The sequence below is a fragment of the Lactuca sativa genome, chromosome 5 (assembly GCF_002870075.4).
Source record: "Lactuca sativa cultivar Salinas chromosome 5, Lsat_Salinas_v11, whole genome shotgun sequence".
NCBI classification, from domain to species: domain Eukaryota; kingdom Viridiplantae; phylum Streptophyta; class Magnoliopsida; order Asterales; family Asteraceae; genus Lactuca; species Lactuca sativa.
Genome location: NC_056627.2, coordinates 171,216,952 through 171,239,331, shown reverse-complemented (window position 1 = coordinate 171,239,331; position 22,380 = coordinate 171,216,952). Strand labels below are relative to the sequence as shown.

At 33.7% G+C, this 22,380-nt stretch overlaps 2 protein-coding genes across 2 annotated transcripts; both read right to left on the bottom strand.

Moving 5' to 3' along the window:
• Positions 1-211: 211 nt before the first annotated feature.
• On the bottom strand, positions 212-3,433 carry LOC111885451 (protein transport protein SEC23). Its single transcript, XM_023881705.3, has 2 exons — positions 2,560-3,433; positions 212-1,988 (listed from the first exon to the last, which is right to left on the bottom strand). The coding sequence occupies exons 1-2, from the start codon at positions 3,280-3,282 to the stop codon at positions 363-365; spliced, it is 2,349 nt and encodes a 782-aa protein (XP_023737473.1). The 5' UTR covers positions 3,283-3,433; the 3' UTR covers positions 212-362.
• A 6,067-nt stretch (positions 3,434-9,500) lies between these two features.
• LOC111885456 (ferredoxin--NADP reductase, root-type isozyme, chloroplastic) lies at positions 9,501-13,615 on the bottom strand. The gene is made up of 6 exons (XM_023881713.3): positions 13,444-13,615; positions 13,040-13,092; positions 12,884-12,940; positions 12,385-12,720; positions 12,074-12,293; positions 9,501-10,372 (listed from the first exon to the last, which is right to left on the bottom strand). The coding sequence occupies exons 2-6, from the start codon at positions 13,070-13,072 to the stop codon at positions 9,873-9,875; spliced, it is 1,146 nt and encodes a 381-aa protein (XP_023737481.1). The 5' UTR covers positions 13,073-13,092; positions 13,444-13,615; the 3' UTR covers positions 9,501-9,872.
• Positions 13,616-22,380: the final 8,765 nt, after the last annotated feature.

Sequence of the window (22,380 nt, the reverse complement as noted above, 5' to 3'; positions counted from 1 at the left end):
AAGAGTAAAATAACTTATCAAAAACTCCTTATTTAAGTAAATAAATGGATATAAATTATTCATATCCAAACACTTACAAGTTACAACTCCTTATTTTCGGTGTTAAACCACAATAAATCAATAATCACCTTAAATAAATAATCTCAAACACCCCCTATCCTTATGTTAGTGTTAGGGTTCAAACAAAATGCATGACAAAAACATTTATACATTTACCCAATCAAGAAACTACTTGCGATTATATTTTCCGATTTAACAAAACCCACGTGAATTTCACATAATCCGTAATGCACAACACCTTCCTATACCACAATTCTACTCAATAAAAACCAAACTCTATACAACAACAATGACATCCAAAATCAACCCTGAACAGCCAATTCCTGCAAATGTTCAATAAAAACCTCCAAACTCACATCATCAGTCAACACAACCTCAGCCCCATCAACAACATAACTCGACTTATGTGTAACCGAAGGGTTCAACTTAGCCAACAAAAACCTCGCCTGACTACTATGCTGCTCACACCTCACCACTTTCGGCACCGGAATCCGCTCAGCCGCCAGCTGAGCCGCCTCGATCTCCACCGCCTCCAACAACCTCCTGAAATTCTCATGCCCCGGATCCTTATCATACCCCATTTTCATCCACTGCCCTATCTTCGACCCGTAATGAATCACCACATAAAAATACGAATCAAATACCAAAATCACATCCGGTGACACCGACCCGATATCCAAAAGAACCGGACCCGGTGGCCCGTCAAACGAAAACCGGGTCAACGTCGGTTGGATCATAATCAACGACCCGATCACCGATTCCCGATTCAACATCATTTGAAAAAACGCGGTTTCATCCGGACTACTATTGAAAACATCTATAAATTGTGATCTTCTTAAATGATACATGAATTGTGGGTAGAGAGAAAAATTTGTAGATAACCGGAAAGATCCGGGATCTTCCGGAATATAATCCCCGAACTTTCCGGCGAAACGGATAAGCTCCTTGTCGAGCCACCGCACGACTTCCCTCGGAAAATTCCTTTCCGTCTCCCGGACCGCCAACCTCGCCATCACTGCCGCCGCGGTCTCCTGGTCAAACCCGGCGGCGATCTCCGGTGCGCCGCCGCTAACCCACCGCCGAGCTGCCGACGTCACGCGCTTCCTAAACCCCATGTTTCCGTGTCGATATTTTGTTATGAATTGTATGAAAAACGCAGTTCCCGGTTGTGCTTTTTGTTCTTGAGTGATTTCGAATAGAAACGCGATGCATGTTTTATCGGTTATTGTCCCGAGTTTCCAAATGTTCGACCCGTTTTGTTTCCGGGTCGAAACACACGGGCCGATTGCCCCGGATACTTTCACGTCTTTTGTTGTGATTATTTCGATTGTTACATCGAAACACATGGTTAAAAACCCGTCTTCATCGCGCGAAAAAATGTGGCGTAAACATTTTTTGAATTGATCCGATTCGAAGGATTCGGATAGCATCACGAACCCGCCGGATCGCTCCACCGCGGGTCGGACCTCCGTGACCCCGATTTGATCCAACGAACACGCGAAAAGATCAAGAACCATCGATAAATCGGATAGTTTTTCGGATATTTGTTTATAAAAATCGGAAGATTTTTTATAAAAAACGGTGTTCCCGGTGTTGATGTCTCGGTGGGTCCGGATTGATTGGTTGAGATCTTGGGATACGATTGTGCCGGGACCGATGGTTGCGGGCCCGGATGTGAATACCATGATGCGGGACCCGGTGGGGACTAGAGAACCTTCTAGAAGGGCTATGGCAACTAGTATCGCGGCTCCGGTACACCGGGGAGGGCGGTGGCCGGAGGATGGTGGTGGTGAGTGGCGGATGTCTTCGATGGCGGTGGTGATGTTGAATTCACATTCGGAAATTGGTAAAATGAAATTGTGTTTTTGTGTATTTTGTGGTTTTCCAAGTTGTTGTCTTGTGGGATGGATTCCGAGAAACTCTATGATCTGATAATGAAAAAAATAAAATGTTAGAAAGTGTAAGAAAGTGTAAGAATGTAAATTGCTTTGTATTTAGATGACATTGCTATAAGTAGGAGTGGATTTTAACAAGTACAATGTTGTAATAAGAAGAAATGAAAGTATATGCTTCTTCTTGCATTCAAATCTTTTACTGATTATGTTAATGAGAGGAAAATGTAAGGCATTAAGCTATCTCATCAATATTCATGTGGTTTGGTGAGTAATATGTAATAACTTGTTTTCTCCCCATCAAGTCCATTAAGTCAAAAAGAAATGGCATGAAAATTGTGAATTATAAAGAAACTTTTCTCAAAGTTTTGGGAACAATAAATAATCAAAAAGGAAGAAAAAAAATGCAACAGTATAATGAACTAAGTTACAGGTTGATATACTTGCAAATTAAAGAATTATTGGGCATCCTAATAAGAACTATATAATCAATTTGTGGATTTTTTTTTCATTTTTCAGGAAGTTTCTAGCTACACGAGAGTATGTACTCATAATTCACAGCAAGATGAAGATGAAGATGAACAGAAAAGAAACGAATTTGTAATACCTGGCTAGAAGAAGGCTTGCGTTCACCATGTAAGACAACCACCCGTAAACACTCAGTAAACCCAAGATCATACACCCTCACCATTGAATCAAAAACAATCAACCCTACCATGGCATTTTCCGGCAGCTGTGCAACAATCAACAGCAACTCATTCTTAAGTGCTTTAAGTTCATCCTCACTTGAACTACCATCCACGACAAAAACAAACGCCGGCCCAATCCCTATTCCCCTCCCTGTTAACCCTCGTTGATCTAAACTCGACAACGAAGACGAAGAAAACGAGGACGAATTCGATTTAGCCAACCCTGATCCGTTACTAGTTCCCCAATTGTGAACCGGATTGGAATTCATCCGGGTCGGAGTCATCAAACCCTGGTGACCTAATTGGTATTCAACAGTACTGTAAGTTGGGAAAAGCTCAGCAGGAATATTGTTCTCGCCGATTTCGGCGTACGATCTTGGAAATGAATTCTTCTGATAGCAAAAAGGGCAAATCCAGATTCGAGAAGGGTAATCGACACGAGCGTACGGGTTTAAGACGGAGCCACATCGAGAACAGATCAATGGATCGTAGGATAGGAGTGGAAGTTCGTTGAATTTCATCAATGGAGTTTGCATTATGGACAAAGGGATTACCAGATCGTTTGATTCGGTTCTTGATACTGGCCATGAATTCCATGACCATCGTAGGCCTTCGATTGCTTCCAATTCGACGAAATCCATTTTGATTAGCTTGAAACTAAGTCGGAGTTGCGTTCGCCATCAAGATTACTTTCTTGGATCGAAGGGTTTCATCCAAGTTTATGATTATTTCAGGAAACACTGGGCAGCATAGATGACGATTCCGAGGAGAGGAAAAGTGATACACGTGATGTCACGTGCCTTTTTTTTTTTTTTTTTGAAGAGTTTTCAAGTTTTCATCATATTTTAACACATTTTAATTAGGATTATATGAAAAGCCATTGTAGTTTTAGTGTTTTACACATTTTAATTAGGATTACTAGCCTATATATGTTATAAAACTAATTATAAAATTTTTCTAGGAAAATATATATATATATATATATATATATATATATATATATATATATATATATATATATATATATATATATATATATATATATATATATATATATATATATATATATATCATTGTTCTACAAAATTGATTGTTATACTACTCATGGAATGAATAAGTATGCATTGCTCACTGTTCCATGTCATCCACAATGAAAGTAATATAAGAGTTGAATAGGGTGATGATTAGGATTGAATAAGAGTTGAATGGAATGTGGGTAATAATATGAGATAGAGTTGAATAGAAGAGTTAAATGATCATTGAATTGTTCAATAGAAATAATAAAATGATGATTAGGATTAAATAGGTGTTTAATGGATTGTGAGTGGCGTTGTATAGATATTTAATGTATGATATGACAATACATTGAACTTTATAAAGTTCAAATGGATTGTGGATGCCCTCACCACACCATAAAAAAAATTATTATTTTTAATACAAATATTATTTATTGAATAAAAATAGGGATATATACAGTAAAGTCCCAATATTTTTATCGATTTGACAAGAAAGTCCTAAACTTTATTTTTTTGACAGTAAAGTCCAAATTACCGGCAGTTTTTGACACTTTTACCTTTTTTTCCCGGTTAGCCGGTAATTAGGATTTTTTTGCCAAAAAAAATAAAGTTTAGGATTTTCTTGTCAAATCGTCAATTAGGACTTTACTGTCAAAAAAATAAAGTTTAGGACTTTTTTGTCAAATCGTTGAAAATATTGGGACTTTAGTGTATATATAATTTTTTTGGTTAGAAATTTAATGGTATGATACTCTTTAAGCATAAGAGTTATTGAAACCTTCTCTAATCAGCTAGATCCTATTGAAATCCTTTACGTTTGCTTCTTGTTAAATCGTTTTTTTAATCTCAACGAACCGACATTGAAAAAAATTGAGATAATCAAGAAAGAAAGAAAGAAGCAGGGTTGTGTTGGCTTTTTGCAGTCTCAAAAATGGAGAAATTAGAAACCTAAAAAAACAAAATTGTCTTAGCTTTATACAAACACAAACAACACATGCCTAGTCAAAAGGGTGTGAATGTGGAGAAGGGAAAGAAGGGCAATTTCATTTTTTTCGGTTTCTTATTTCTCCATTTTTGAGACTGCAAAAAGCCAACACAACCCTGCTTCTTTCTTTCTTTCTTGATTATCTCAATTTTTTTCAATGTCGGTTCGTTGAGATTAAAAAAACGATTTAACAAGAAGCAAACGTAAAGGATTTCAATAGGATCTAGCTGATTAGAGAAGGTTTCAATAACTCTTATGCTTAAAGAGTATCATACCATTAAATTTCTAACAAAAAAAATTATATATTCACTAAAGTCCCAATATTTTGAACGATTTGACAAAAAAGTCATAAAGTTTATTTTTTTGACAGTAAAGTCCTAATTGACGATTTGACAAGAAAGTCCTAAACTTTATTTTGTTGACAAAAAAGTCCTAATTACCGGTTAACCGGGGAAAAAGGGTAAAAATGTCAAAAACTGCCGGTAATTTGGACTTACTGTCAAAAAAATAAAGTTTAGGACTTTCTTTTCAAATCGATGAAAATATTGGGACTTTACTGTATATATCCCATAAAAATAATATAAAAATTACAAATATTTATCTCTAACGTTATTTTTTTCAAATCTAGTATCGTTCGAAGGTCATCGACTTCCAAATCATCTATCTCCCTTACAAGGAATTCTAATTCTACCTTTTGGTTTTTGCATCATAATATTTTCTTGCGGTACAATTAAGTATTCGCCTATTTTTATATTCTTCGAAAAGTTATTAAAAGAAAATGATGCAACTCTTTTATTTTATCCCTTCAAATTGGGGTGGAGGTTGTTTTGATGTGAGGTCGTCGTCTTTGTCATTAAGTTTGATATGAAAACATGTGTCCGATGTTGTGTGTGTAATCTTTGGATTTAGATGGCTTTGACCTTTTAAAGCCTCATGTTTTTCATCCAACATCGATAGAGCCCTGGTCTACAATTTCATATTATATACCAACCTTTGTGGTGGCTAAACGACTTCCCAAACTTTTTAATATGATACTACTCGAGTGTCATTTGTAAATGTTCATGTCGTTGACACTACTTTGTTTGCGTTACTAAGTTGTAAATATTGTTAAAATTGTTGATATTCTGTTTCAATTCACTGAACATAAAAATACCGATCATCAATCTAGTATTTGTAACCCATTGGGTTATAGAATTGGGCCATAAAATGCCTTAAAAACACATGTTTTAGCATTCTTGATCGAGCTATCTATATCTATTGGAGGTATGTCTGTCGACATAACATGCTAATTAAATGATGATTAATTGCATGACCCTATTTGGGCTACAAAGGTGGCTCAACTAGAATAAAATATAATTAAATTAATTAATTAATATTTTATTTGTCAAATAACTAGAGGTGAGTAAAACCAAGCCCAAATACCGTAAACCGATGAAAATTGATGAAACCGTAGAAACAAAAACCAAACCAAAACTAGTGATTAGACTTCACAAGATGAAAAATCATCTTCGGTTTCGATTTTTGGTTATGAAATCGACCCAAACCCGAAACCGACCCATAATATATAATTCTAATTATTTTATATTTAATATGTACTTTAAAAAATTAAAAGAAAAAAACAAAATATGGAACCTAACTTAGTAAGTAAAGATTGAAGATTGGTATTTTTATGGTGTTTTCATGTTTGATTGTAATGGAATGTTGTTGTTTTAATTTGATGGTGTGTTCATTTTTTGGTTGTAAACATATAAACTTAGTAGTTTTAATACTTCCTTGAATTATTAAATTGGTTTGTGTTGTTTTCGATTGGTTCTAAATGGTTGGAATATTAGAAAATGGACCTAATTTATTTTGTTTACATTTGCTGGGAAATGGGTTAAACCCAAAACTCACGGGTTTAAACCCCAAAACCATAAACCTATGGGTTGAACCCGAAAACCCAATAAACCAAGAAACTGAACCCAATGGGTTCTAAAAACTAAAAACCGAAATTAACAGTTCAGTTTTGCCCCAAAACTAACCTATGCTCACCCCTACAAATTAACTAGAAGTTAATTACTAATTAATCATGTGGAATTAATTTTTTATTTATTGATTCATCAAAGAAATAACTAGAAATTAATTAAGAAGACTAATTATGCAATAATAACTAAAAGGTTTGTATAATGCTAATGTTACCGATCAAATTTTAAAAGCTAAGAAAGGCTATTCGTGTTGAGGCAAGACCAAAAGGAGTCTCCGTGCAAGAAAAACCCTAATAAATTCATTATCCACCTCTTCTCCCTCTCATATCTCTATTTGATAGCACAAAAACCCTCTATTAGTGTTGGTTTTGTTTTTGCTTCACCACCAAAGGAAAAATGACTTGAAGGTCTTGCTTGTTTATAGTCAAGGGGTGTGATTATATTAGAGAGATTCTATTTTAGATCATTCATCTTCTTGACATCATAAATGTATTCTTCATAAACCCCCTTGTAGATAGTTAGTTGGCATTTGTTATTGAACAATGATCTATGGTTCAATCATAATGTTATGCTAAATTGCTTTTGTTGCTTATGTATTTCGATATATCGAAATCAACAACATGATCCAACACTATCCTAAGAAAATGTTGACTCTGCACGACACAATTCCGCTTTCCCCTTTTCATTAATTTCTCATGTTGTTTCTTTGTATTTTTAGAGCTCTTAAATTTGTGGTGGTTCGGTTTGTGTTTCAGAAACTTATTTAGGTTGTATATCAGGGACATTCAAGTTGGAAATAATGCATAGGGGTGGGGTTTGGAAATGTTGCATTTTAGATAAATTATTTAGGTGAATTGAACAAGTTGGTAAAACTAAGTTGAGGTGAATGGACGAGATGCATATAACTTAGTGATAAAATGATGGTGATGAGTTATTTAGCATGAAGGAATTATCGAATCTTGGTGCTGTTAAAGATGTGAAGCAATTTTTATTTGATGGTGGGGTGGTTTAGTTTGGTTCCATTTGTGAGAAATTGGTAGGGCTTAAGAGAGAAAGTTGGATGAAGTGTGAAATAGAAATGGTAGATGTTTGGTATGTTACAGAGTTTATTTTGGAAAAAAAAAATTGATATATTAAACGGTATCGTTGGATATTAAGGCCTCAAGGGCAACATCTGTCACCACTCCACAAAGACATCACACACCATGGGAACGGTGCACACAAAAAGATAAATAGTTGGTTAACATGGACGTCAAAACTTAGCCTTAAAAAATACACCGTATGATGAGAATTTATACTTTCTAACACAAATAAATGGTTTGCATTTTTAATCGTATAGATGAACAAAGATATTTATCGGTTGTTTTATTACATATATATAAATATATCAATCGTATTATCAAATGTGGCAATTAGATGGATTAGTGGGGTTCTAGGTTAAAAACGAATATTTTTCAATAAATGTTAAGTCGGAATAAGTTAGACTTGCATATATTTTACTTTTTTAACTTTATAAACAATTAATTTGCAAATATTATTAAAAAAACAGTTTTATTATGATTACAACTTATTTAGTTAGAGAAAATGACATTGATACTAAAAGATTGTATACGTTTTAGTGGATTTTGATTATTCAAAAGAAAAAAAAAAGATTATGATTTAACCGATTAGATATAAAATAAAACTAAGATGTAAAATATAAATGAACATTTGATTTTTACGTAGACTACCAACTTATTCCCATAAGAATGGGTAAGAGGGGAGGTAAGATGATAGAAACTAAGGATGAAAGTGGGTCAAAACTCGGATCGGATGGACCTGGAACCGGAAACCATACCGGTAGATATCGGTTCTGGTTCGGTTCTGGATACGGTACTGGATAAAGTGGGTCTAGAACTGAAAAATCCAGAAACATCAAAGTGTATAGGTTGGAACCAGATAAAGTGAGTTTAGAACCAGAAAACCAGAAAAAACCGGAATTTTTTGGTAATTACGTATTACTTAATGTGTTGAAATTTTCGTATGATATTCCAACTTCGGGAGACTGTAAGTCATTGAATATGAAACCAAAATTGACAAAATTATAGTCTAAAATCATATACAAACTCTAAACTACACTATAGAAAAAACTGCATGTCAATCCAATTGTAAACAAATGAGATATGCATCTGTTAACGTTTTCACATAAATCAAAGTACAAAAACAAATAGCTGAAAAGTTGAAATTTTTCAGCTTTGATATCCCGACTTCGGAGGCCTGTAAATCATTGAATATTAAACCAAAAATGACAAAATTATAGTCTAAAATCATATACGACCTTTAAACTACAAGTTGAAAAAAACTGCATGTTAATCCGACTTCAAACAAATTAGATATGCATATTTTAAAACTTTCACAGAATATAAAAAAACTTAAAAAACCAAAAAACTTCCAGCTTTGATAACTTGACTTTAAAGGATCGTAAGTCAATAAATATAAAACTAAAAATGACAAATTTATAGTTTAAAATCATGTAAAAACTCTAAACTACACGTTGAAAAAAAAAACGTATATCAATCTAACTTGAAACAAATGAGATATGTATGTTTTAAACATTTCACAAAAACCGGTTTTGGCCCCTAAAAGTGATTTCGGTTTCTAACATCCGTTCCGCTTCTTAGACCCGGTTTGCCCGAACCCAATGGACCCAAACCCGAATTATCAGGAACCTGGATAAAGTCAATTTTTAAACCCGAAACCGAAACCCCTTCTATATATTTCGGTTCTAACGGTTCTGGTCCGGTTTTAGATCTCATCCCTAATAGAAACTATTTCCAAAAAAGACCTAAGGCAAACAAAAATAAAAGTAAAAGAAAAACGCAATAGAAAAAGACAAGATGCCCGTGAATAAAATCTCCTGAAATAGAAAATGTTTCCATACCCAATAAGTAAAGCACAAATGTTTCCAAGTGATACAAATATCAAACCTCATAGAGTTATTACAACCAAACCAATTCAAATTCTTCAAGTTTTCCTACCTCACAAGAGGCTTCCCAAAAGTCTAAATAGAGATCTCAAACAGATATTTAGGGCTCCATTCCATTCGCTACAGGGTACAAGACTAGACACAACACAACACTGTGTAAACTTTCTAGGACTATTTTCAATACGTAGTCTCTCACACCTTTGCAGATGAGACAAAAGCTAAAATAAAAGATTATCCCAATCCGATTCACAGTACAACAATTGTTATGTTCTATCTTATCCTGTCCTGTAACAAACATAACCTAATAAACTTCCACATGCCACTGCTTATTCTTCTTCAACTTGGAAAGCTTATCTTCCCACTTCTCCCCTCTCCCTTCGGCAACTCTCTTAAGAGTGTCTTGAATCCCGGGCATCATTCCTTTAAGCCCACAAAAATAAATATGAGCCCCTTCATCCAACAACTTAAACACCTCATCGCTATATTCTTCAATTTTATCTTGAACATACATTTTTCCTCCATTTCTATTCTTTTCCTCTCGGCTAAGAGCTATATCGTATCGGAAATTACCAGGGTTATCTTCTAGATACTTCCGGAACTCTTCATCATAAAGCAGAGCATCCTTATTAGCTACCCCAAGGAACAGCCAAGCCAGACCCGTGAATTTGGGTTTAGGGATTGATTCCATGAACATTCTTCGGAGGTAGCCACGGTATGGGGCCACCCCCGTGCCCGTCGCGATCATGATGTGGGTCGCGTTTGGGTTCTCTTCCGGTAAAAGCATAATTTTTCCCGCTGGACCTGTCAATTTATATTTGTATCACATTTTTATAATATATATATATATATATATATATATATATATATATATATATATATATATATATATATAATTTCAACAATTTGATAGCTTTTTTTTTTTTTTTTTACATTTTGTTTTCTATTTTTATTTTATAATTTTAGTTATTTATGGTTTTTTTAATGTTTTTATTTATATTGATTTAAGTAAATAAATTTAAATTCGATAAACCATGTCGAAATCGTTTTTTCTTTAATTTTTCTTATTTGTGAATTGAAGCGTTAATTTTTTTTTATTTTATGTTGTTACGATTCATGTTTTTTTTTCACTTTGATGCTGTATAGTTGATATCGTTAACAACTTTATGTTTGCATTTATTATTATATTTCACCTTTTTTGTTTCTATTTTTTTTATATAATTTTAGTTATTTATTATTCTTCTGTTGTTTTTATTTATTTTGATTTAAGTAATGAAAAATAAAAAACAAAAAACAAAAACTCAATTTAATTTTGTAGTATATTGCACATTTGGTACAAGGGCAAAATAGTCTTTTTCATTAAAATCTAACAGCTGAAAAGTTAGATTTAACGGCAGGAGGATCTTTCATGTATTTTTGCAAACCACAGGTACCAGTGGCATGACGTTTTCATTGAAAATCCTCAAAGTGAGATATTTTGCAAACCACAGGGACCAATTATGAAATTTTGTCTTTGTTTTATTTGTTTATTGTAGCATCTTACTTTTACTTCTTCCTATTATAGCATTGTACTTTGAAAAATCTACTTAATTATAGCAATGTCCTTCAAATGGAAAGCAGTTTACTTGTTATAATTGGATATATTTTTCAAAAGAATAATATCCTAACAAGAAAAAGAAAATTGAAGGTACAATACTATAATTATGCAGATTTTGAATGTGTAATGCCTTAACAAGAAAAAAAATTGAAAGTATAATGTTAGAAAAAAAAGTGGAAGTATGATGCAATAAAAAACAAAGTAATGGAAGTATGTAACTATTTTTTGCATTTGGTATGTACAAAATAATAGATTAAGGTAAGTAATTGAATAAACGAATCATTACAATTTTAAGATCATGTTCGGTTGAACATTGGAAATGAGATGAATTATTTAATGAAAATTTTTATATTATATGTAAATACTAAATATAATGTACAGTTTTAAAACTCTACTCTATCATTATTTAATCATAATTAATGAGATTTTTATTTACAAATATAGAACATAATAAAAGTTCATTAAATGATTAAAACCCAAATACGACTATAACAAAAAAAAAAAATACACTTTTAGATATTATCATAACATAATATTAAAAAAAATATAGTGTTATTAACAATCACATAAAACCCAAATACGAGTATAATAAAAGATACATTTTTAGATATTCTTATAAAATAATATTAAAAAAAAAAATTGTGTGATTAACAATTACATAAAGAAAACTGGATTCACTACAACGTTTCTTTCCATTCCATTATGGAAGGAAAAAGAACACCACTGGCAGTGGAATGATAATCAACAAAATATAAAGAATCACATTCCATTCCTTTCAACTTTAATGGAATGAACCATTCCATTCTTTTTGTGATACCATCATACCAAATATTACCTCACTAATTTATCTATTATAGATTGAAGAGTGCAGATAGAAAGTTATAAATTGATACTACGGAAGGACATACCTGTAATTTTAACTTTGTCTCCGGGCTTTGAATCACAAAGGAAATTACTACACACACCATTCTTTGAAGGATCTTCTTTTCCTGTCTCAGGATCATAATAGACAGCTCTTCGAACACACAAACTAGCTGTCTTTCCATCAAATGAATCACCATATCTTGTTGATGCAATTGAATAAAGACGCACATTATGAGGTGCCCCAGGTTTCTTTGGGTTCTCACCCTGTTCAAACACAAAAATCAATACCCAAAAAGCCTCTTAATATAACAAAAAGAAAGATCACAATCACAATTCATTAAAGATTTCGACTTACAGGAGGAATTACACCATAACTTTGTCCCTCCCAATAGGGAACATTACCACCATGATCAATCACAATATGACAAGTCTCTCCAGGAGCTTTTGGGCCAACAACTCTTTCAACAGAGACAATGGTTGCTGTATACGGCTCCTTGGGCTTGTATGTGTTCAGGGGAGGTTCTTTTGCATCTTCAAGATGCAAAGGTGAAACCGAAACCTTAGCACTTCCAACTGCTTGTGGAGTCGACATACAAATCGCAGATTGATATCTTGATGGTGTTTTCTTTGTTTTTAGCTCCATGGGTGAAAAAGACATCCATGGCTTCTCGGTATAGCTAATCTTCTTGCTCTGCAATGAACATGATATCAAAGAAAAGGTTATTTATTTACAGTTTATCAACTAATCGATTATTCAGTACAAGGATGGAGAGGCAATCATAGACGATGAAACATATTTTCAGAAGAAATTGTGATTAAAACTCTGGATGAGAGAGATTGGTGTACAATCGCACCTTGAAAATTGATTTGTGAAGTGAGGTATCACTGTTAAGAGATGCAGCGACTGAGCCCTAAAGATTACACAATAAAAAAGTGTACAATATAATCATAAATAACAAGATCAACAGAAAGAATTCAACAAATGATCGAGCTCATAGCTGGCGCCTTACCTGAAATGCAACGCCACATTGTATAGCAGCCATGATTGGATCGAGTAACTCGTCTGCGAAATTGTATGCATATAATTAGATAACATATAATCATATATACTTGTTTTTTCGTACATGCATATTCGACAAAAACCCTAAAATCCTCTCCTATTTTCTACTGTTCACAACAATGTTTCAGTTGATAAGTAGCCTACCGATTCGGATTTCATGTCATTTTCATAGTACTAAAAGTTCGAAAAAGAAATGCAATCGAAGAATCTGACTTGTCACAATACGGAATAAACGAAGTGTGGGACTTCGAACTTTTAAGCACAATCAAAACTGGTCGATAATCACGAAGTTAACCTAATAAACAAAGGACATACGAAATCATGATAATCAAGTGAGATGTGTATAAGAAAAACCTGAAACGAGCGTGAAAGATCAAAAATCTGCAAATTCTGCACTTTCGACTTGAAATTAATCGATCAGAGGTGATTGATTTACTTATAGAGGCATGCTGGGGTGATGGTCTATTGGATCAAAAGGAGAGATGCGATGGACCCTTTGGAGCGCAGGAGAGGACAAGAGATGCTGGTGTATGTCCCTATAATCTATTTTCTATCGAATCTTGTATGCATAAATTAATAATATTTTTTACAAAAATTAAAATATTATTAATATATAATTAATAAAAAATATTTTATCAAACAGTTTGATAACAAAAAAATGTTATTAACACTATTAATTAAAAATAGATGGTGGCTCTTCTCACTAGCGACTAGCCGTGTGACAAAACTTTTAAAATATGAAGTGAATTATGATTGGTCCCACATGCATCCAATTGTATTTGGGTAATAATTGCAACAAAAGAATTTCAATTGACCCATAGAGTAAATTACATTTTTTGTTCTTATGGTTTACATCTATGAATATAAATTTTAAAAAGTTCACGTGATTTATCTCATGGTTTTTAAAAATTTTATGTATATCATTATGTGCATGGTGTTTAAGACTAAGGTCTTGTTTGATAGTTGTTGTCCGGGAAAATGTTGTTTGAGAAAATATTGTATAAGAAAGTTTTTTAACTGGGAAAAAATTATAATGTTTGATTGTACATCTGACTGACTGTGCTGAATGATAAAAAATGACCATATTACCATGTTGTTCTAGCTATTTTAGTTTTTTTTAATAACTCAATGTGTGGTTCTTGACCCGATTTATGTCGATAGTGGTGAGATGAATGAATTTTTTTAAAATAAATTAGGATGATGGTGGTGTTGTCCAAAAAAATGATTAATCTAATAAAAATGAATTAAAAAATTAACTAAAAAAAATAATAATCCAATAAAACAATACTTATTAAATAATAATTCAATAAAAAAGAACTAATCTATAAAAATGAAATTAAAAAAATTATTAAAAAGAAATTAATAATCTAATAAAATAATATTTATTAATACATAAATATTATATATTAAGAATAACAGTTATTAATATATAATAATACAGTAAAAAAGTAATAATCCAATAAAAAAAATAAATTAAAAAAAATATATTTAAAAGAAAATAATAGTCCTAGAAAGAAAAAGGCAAGGTTTGGGACACAATTGTCTTTCCGACTCATTCAGCCAGAAAGATATAGTTTTGGGGCTTTATAACACCTTGTTCCAAATTGTTTCCTAATTCGGGACTGTGACCCAAAAATCAGTTATCACAAGGCTTAGGGCCTTTGAGAAAGAGAGATTTAGACCCATTGGGTATGGGTAACGTAATCTAGATGATCCAGGAGTTTGGATTGTGTTTTGGATCCAAGGGGTATATCGATAAAGTGTCAGTTCGGGCTTTTTATGAATTTTAGATTTTAGTTCATGAAGTTTTAAGGCAATGATGAGTTGATATAAGTGTAGAGCTTCTTATTACCTTTCTGTAGATATAAGGATTATCGAAATCAGACTTAGCACGAAGAAGTTATCGTCTCCGGAAGTTGGTGGTTTAAAAGGCTAAGGGATTACGTTGGGCGTAGTAGGCAGAAGGGATAGCAAGCACTTTATGGAGCTACGCGTACTGGGAGTATGCGGGGGCGTACTCCAGCCAGATGAAAACCCTAATTTTTAAGGTTTACACCCTATTTAAGCATCATTATATCATCTCTTAGACATTTTAGACCAACCTCCATCTCCTATTACCCTTAAATCGAAACCCTAGAGTGATTTGGTGAGTTTTGAGCTTGAAAGAGTGTTTGTTAGTGGTTTGTGAAGAAGAACAAGAAGAGGGGCACTTGAGGGGATAGCTTGAGCTTATAGATTCAGGATCTTCTACTCATTTGCAAGCACTTTAAGGTACAAAGCTCTCACCTTGATGGTCTTTGGTGTTAGATCTAGTTTATAGTGTATTTTGTGTACTTTTGGAGACTTTTGAGTTAAACATGAGCTTTTGATCTACTCAAGAAGCTATGGATGCTATATCTTGGCTCCATTTAGTCCCCATGTTCATAAAAATGTCAACTTTATGGAAGATATTGGTCCATGAAAGCATTAAGACCTTTATTAAGCTCTTTTTGAGCTTTTGAGTCCCTTTAAGCCATGCATGAGTGGAAAGTTGCCAATTTTACGTGATAAGTTCCCCTTAGGACCAAATCTGAGAGTTTGGCTTGAGGTCTCAGCCAATTAAGTGCTTATTGGAGTGAAAAGGTGGTATGGGGAGTACGTTGAGTGTACCCAACTGGTATGTTGCGCGAACTGACTCCGGACGGAGTACGCTTAGCGTACGAGCTGAGTACGCCCCGCGTACTCACCAGACGCATGTTTGGACTTAGTATTTATTGTGTGGGTTTTCTTAGTTTGGGCCTTGTTGGTCCATTAGACTTCTATTTTGGGCTTCGTGTTTGTATTTTTGGGTTCCTTTAGATTTAAGCCCATGATGGGTTTTGGGCCTAATTTGGAAGATTAGGCCATATTGGGCTTTGGAATATCATTTAGCATTTGGGCCTTGGGAGTAGTTGAGTTGTGTAACACTTGCAGATACGGGCTAGTCAATTAAGATATAATAAGCATTAAAAATGATTTTTTTTATAGAAGATTATCTAGGATAAATAATCTTAATCAAAGTAATAGTTAGATCAACAATTGTAACATAATTGACGTAATTAAGAAGAATTATATGAATATTATAATATAATTAAATAGAAAAAATCAGTCGAATCGTCCGAAATCGTAAAAATAAATGCGCCAAAACACAAACACACACACACATGTGTGTGTGTATAGTACACGTCTTTCCAGTCCCGATAATATAAATTTCGTAGAAATATAATCCGACTCCGTATGAATTATATATGATTTTTATAAGATATAAAAGTCAATTGCGCACAATGAATGTACGGCGTTAAAAGCTACAAAAAAAATGATTGACTTTTAGTTAAATCCACCAAAAAAAATCGTAGTACTCTTTAAAATAAGAGTTTTGTGAAAGAGAATGCCAAGAACGAAGTTCATACGAGAGAGTTATAATTTTAGCAAAATCATTTAATTTTATAAAAATATGGACGAAAATAATGTCAAAATTAGCCGACGAAGTCTAAACGAAAATTGTAGATCTCGTCGATAGCTACACGTGAATATAAAGTATGTCAAAAACGGAGTTCGTATGAATGAGTTATAATAGCATATTTACGTATTAAAATAAAGTATAAATCATATATATATATATATATATATATATATATATATATATATATATATATATCGATGATGCGGTCGTTATAAGACTAGTGTTGAGTACTTTCGATTGTTAGATGAGTGTCTGCTATATTTAGGATGAATGCCTAAATAGACACGAGCACTAGCTTATTTAGGGGAGATGTCTAAATTGCTTTTATGTGCTAAATGATTTATGCTATATGTGACAACCCGAAATTTTCTATCATGTTCAGTTAAACACTTCAATGAAAGTCAAACTCATTCCTGCTATCATTTAGCACAATTTAGAGTCTGTTTGAGCGTTCTGAGCCTTGTACACTTAAGGGATAAGTGTTGGAGTTTATCTGCTGGAGCTATAGTACAAAGAACAAGCCTGAAACACCTTGACCATGAGTTCACGGCCACCACAATGGAGTTTACGGCCGTAAACTCCATGTGGGCCGTAAACTCTCCTTATATGATCAAGTGAAGGCCATTTGTTCATTCCTTTCCTTTCCTTGGCTGATTCTCTTCCAAATCCTCTCAACTATCATCCTGATCTTCATCCCCGATCTTCAAAACTAGTAAGTTTCTTGCCCTAACTAGTTGATATCTTACTTGATCTAGTGATCTTACATGATTTCATCCGTGAAATCATTCCATTTGTGTAGATCTTCAAGTTTCACCAAGAACCCCAAGAACACACACTAGTGTTCTTGGCCAAAACCGACCATTCAAGCTCCTAGATCGTAAGTACTCTTGTTCTAACTTGTTGTACACTAGGTTTAACATGTTTATGTTGGATTAATGTCTAAGTCCATAACTATATTTGGTATGTACTTGACCCGACCCGACATGGTCCATTTGGGTTGCATGGCATCGTGCACTTGGATAGACTAAATGAGAGAAATAAGACACTTATGGTTATTAATATATTATAAGTTCTAATATATTAATAATAATATTTAATTAGTATTGATCAATAATTAATTATGTGATCAAAAGAAGACTAATTAAATATATGGGTTGATTGTGTAAATCATCCATAACTTATATAGTAGGCCAAAGCTCCATGGTGTAACCCTAGTCGTGGAAATGAAAGGTCATGACAATTAGGGTTTACATGGTGTAACCCTAGTTGTAACACACTATATAAGCATCATATTATTCACCAAAATCGGCCACTAGTGTGTGTAAAAGAAGGGCTAGCTGATTTCATGAAGTGTGGATTTCTCTCTAAGTTATTCTAAGAGCATTTGATGTTGTGTGAGCCATTTGAGGTGTCACATTTGAGGAACTAGGAACTCAAGCCCCATGGAGTCAAGCTACACTACAAGAGGTATGTATTCTATCTATAATATTACCCAAGTATCTATGATTGTATGCTACATAGGGTAATACCTTGGAATATTAGTATTTGCATATATATTAGAGAAAACATAGATCCAAGGTATTTAGGGTTGCATGTACACCATAGGAGTGTTAGAATGCTCAAAACCCAACAGTTTAGGCCTTAGAAACATCAAGAATCAAGAGTTGAATGAGAGTTTACGGCCAAGGATCTCCCAAGGCCGTAAACTCCATTTAAGGGTGCAATGATGCCCTCTCTTCCTTCCTTCTGCACAAAACTTAGCCTAGAACCATACACCATTAAACTAGGGACCTCAAACATCAAAATGGTACTTCATACCATGAGTTTACGGTCGTAAACTTAGGGGGAAGTGGTTCCCAGGCCGTAAACACAAAATTAAGGTCAATTCTTGGACCTTAAACTCACCTAGCCTCTTGTTTAACCTTGGAACACTTAACCACTTAAGATATCATACCTTCAAGCCTCTAAATAAGACCTTTTAGAGAGTTTACGGCCAGGAGTAAACTCCCCTGGGCCGTAAACTCCATTAAGTATGGTCTATGGGCCATAAACTCAATAACAATGCCTTGCACTCCTTTGTTGCAACCCAATGGCCTCCTAACACTTAGACTAAAGTGTTTTCCACACATTAGGGTGTTTATACTTGTCTAATTAGTGTTATATTCACTAATTGTTTACATACATATGTCTTTATATGTTATTAGGATCTTTGTGTGTTTTCAAGTCTTCACTTGACACCTAGCACTTGTCCGACACTTCCATACAATCCACTCACTACAGGTGAGTTCATACCCCTTAATTAACCTTTTAAATGTTTATAAATGCTTTTATGGGGGGGGGGGGGGAATACAAGTTGAATCATGCTAGTTGTTATATCAATCACATGTGATTAATAACTAGCATACAAATGGATTTACTACATTTTTAGCTGTTTACTGAGTATACTACTTCCAAATGACTTACCAAAATGTTTTTACATGTTAAACTCTTTATCAAACTATCTTACATACTGTATCTTTCCTTTCAAACTCTGTTACAAATGTGTTTCAAACAAAGGATTTCTTATACTTTAAACTGTTCTTATCAAACAAACTGTTTTCAAATCATTTTATAAACAGACATCAAGTCATCAATTCTTATTTATTAAATATGTCAAAGGTTTTACAAAACTTCTTTTATACTTTTATATTGTCAATTGCATGCCTATATATGTATAGTTATATAAGTAATGTTTAAAGGACTTAGGACTGCTAGCTCGCTTTAATTCCTTTTCCTTGTTTGGATGTGGCCTTAGGGTATCGGTTATTTGTCTGAATGTCGTCTAAATATTAGTTATATATCATGTATACATACATAGACATAAAAGTTCCATCAGTCCATTTAGTACCTTTGGGTAGCAAAGGCATGCTTTCAGTTATACATGTACATTACTAGTAACTATAATAGGTATAGTTAGGAGATACGACTTACTATTCCAAGTACAAGGAATCACACAAGAGTCAGTTCATTCATGAGTCTAATACATTACATACTATACGAAGAAATAGAATTACAGAAATACTAATACATTACATACTATATGAAGAGATACAATTACAGAGATACGATTATAGAAATACTATTACATACTATTACAGAGATACAATTACAGAAATACTATTACAGAGATACGATTACATAGATACGATTACATAGATACTATTACATAGATACTATTATATATATAGTATTACATAGATACTATTACATACGATACGAGACTGACCATTCTACACCCAAGGCTGTTAGCTACAGTAGGGAAAATGCACATCGACGGATGTCTACGGTTGTAATGTTCGGCGAGTTACCATGCCGTGAATATCCTAGTACAAAAGGATACGATTTCAGTTATTATATTATTTTCCTTATTACCTTTATTTTGTGTCACATTCACATAATCGATGAGGTAGATTAGATTTGAATAATAATAGTTGTACAAGGGAAAAACCTTCACTTATGTAGAGGTTCAAACCTTCAAAACAGTCGAGTCTTGATAGAAGACTACATTTTATACTAGTAGGAAATATAGGAGTTCCTAGGGTTTTCATACTTATACGAACTTTTCTTCAAACATTTACAACTCTTTTCCTTACAGTTTTTACAAATCAAAGACATTAAAATACTTATGAATTCACCTGCTTTATTGCTGATACTCGCTTTCAAAATAACTTGTATTCTCAGGTCACAAATAGACAGGTACGACAACCAGGTTTTGTGAAGACGGAGCAATCAAGACTCGTCTTTTACTTTGATTATTCATTATGTCGTTTTATTCTATGAAAGAACACACATGTATTTAAAAGTATACTATTAATGCAATGGATGATGTTGTTGTTTTTTTACTACTTTGCATTGTTGTGATACATTACATGACGTCCTCTGCCCCATAACGTTTCCGCCATTCTCGGTTTTGGGGTGTGACACTATAATATGCCTTATATGCTTTATGATATTATCATTTGATCGGATCTATGGTCTGTTGACGACTGGATTTGGAAACTTTATGTGTACAGATTTCTAAATATTTAATTACGGTATTAGAACTGCATGTAACTTTTTGGAATCATAAAGATATTTATACGTCTGTCGTAAATAAAGCTTACCTATCTTAATTCTCGTCATTGCACACCGAATGCCTGATTTGGTGTATAGATCAACAATTTGAGAACTCGAAGTGAATTGGGAAACAGTAACCAGTAGTCTGAGCCACGAGTGATTAAGTGTACACCAGAGGTAGCAGCTCTACCCGAGCCAATCACGATGGCAGGAGTCCAGACAATGATTTGGGCTATGATGGTCGGACAAAGGGAGGAGATGAGGAAAATGTTGCTTAATAAGGATGAACTTACTGTGCCAATTGTGCAACCTGAATTGAATGAGAGACAGTCATAAAAAGGAAACTATAGTAGAACCATTAGCCAAGCTGAACTGCCAGTGGTAAGAAGAAATAACCAAGATGAAGTGATTGAAAGGAATGGATGCAGGTATAAAGACTTCACGGCTTGCAAACCATAAACATTTACCGGGAAAGAAGATCCAATTAGAGTTATGGACTGGATCTCTAATATGGAACTAGCTTTCACAATATGTGGTTGCATGTCACACCCCGAAACCGAAGGCGGAAACGTTCCGGGGCGAAGTTGACGTCGTGCGTAGTATCACAACCAATGTACATAGTAAGCATAGTAAACACAACCATTACATTACATAGAAGTATTTACATTTGTTTGAAAGCGAAGTAATACATGTTTTACATATACATTAGTAACAAAAGTAAAGACGAGACTGCTAAAATACTCCGTCTTCTCCAAAAGATTGCAGGATACCTGTCTAACGAGAACCTGAGAATACAAGCAGTTTTAAAATATCAGCATAAAGCTGGTGAGTTCATAAGCGTGTTTTGTGAGGAAAAATCTGATTAATAAATCTTGTGAAAACTTTTCCTTCCTTTGTTAAAGAATGCAGTAATATCGAAAACCATAAATTCTGAGTTATGAAATACATATGCATGTTTCCAAGAAAATCCCATATTTTCTAACATATTTGTCGATAAGAATACCATTCAGTACGAAAGTAAGTAGTTTTAATACATAAAACTATAGGTTTGAACACTGGAATACCATCAGATACAAAAGTAGGTAGTTTTAATACATAAAACTATAGATTAAAGAACTCTGGAATACCTTCCAGTACGAAAATAGGTAGTCTTATTACATAAATAAGACTATAGAAGAAAGAAAGAAATCCGTGAATAAAAGTAATTAGTTTAACACGTATTGTGAGTCGTATAACCATACTAATTTGACCCGTGACCTCCTTGACGTTCTTCAGGCGTCGGACGATATCCGAAATTTGTCACCCCAGGCGTGCCCGCCTAACTGTAGCTAGCAGTTAAGGTGTGGGATTGTCGGTCCCGAATAGATCTATCCACAAATTCCACGCTCTCCTTCCAGGAGACTCTGGCTATACTTCCGGAGAGGATTTACTAATACCCCGAAGGGTACAACGAAGACGAATCTCACAAGCTAGTATTAAATAATTTACGGTACACTTGATCGTTATCAAATTTTGAATTCATTTGAAATAATATAGAGCATAAATAATCAAATACAAAGAAATAATTTAGCATGATAATCTAGATTGACAAGGATAAACTCAATCAGACATAGTTTATATATAGACTTTGCATGAAAATCTGAATTCGTAAAAGCAAGTAATAAAGACCCCAAATTATTCCCATAATAATTTAAATGATTTGATAATTTCCTACA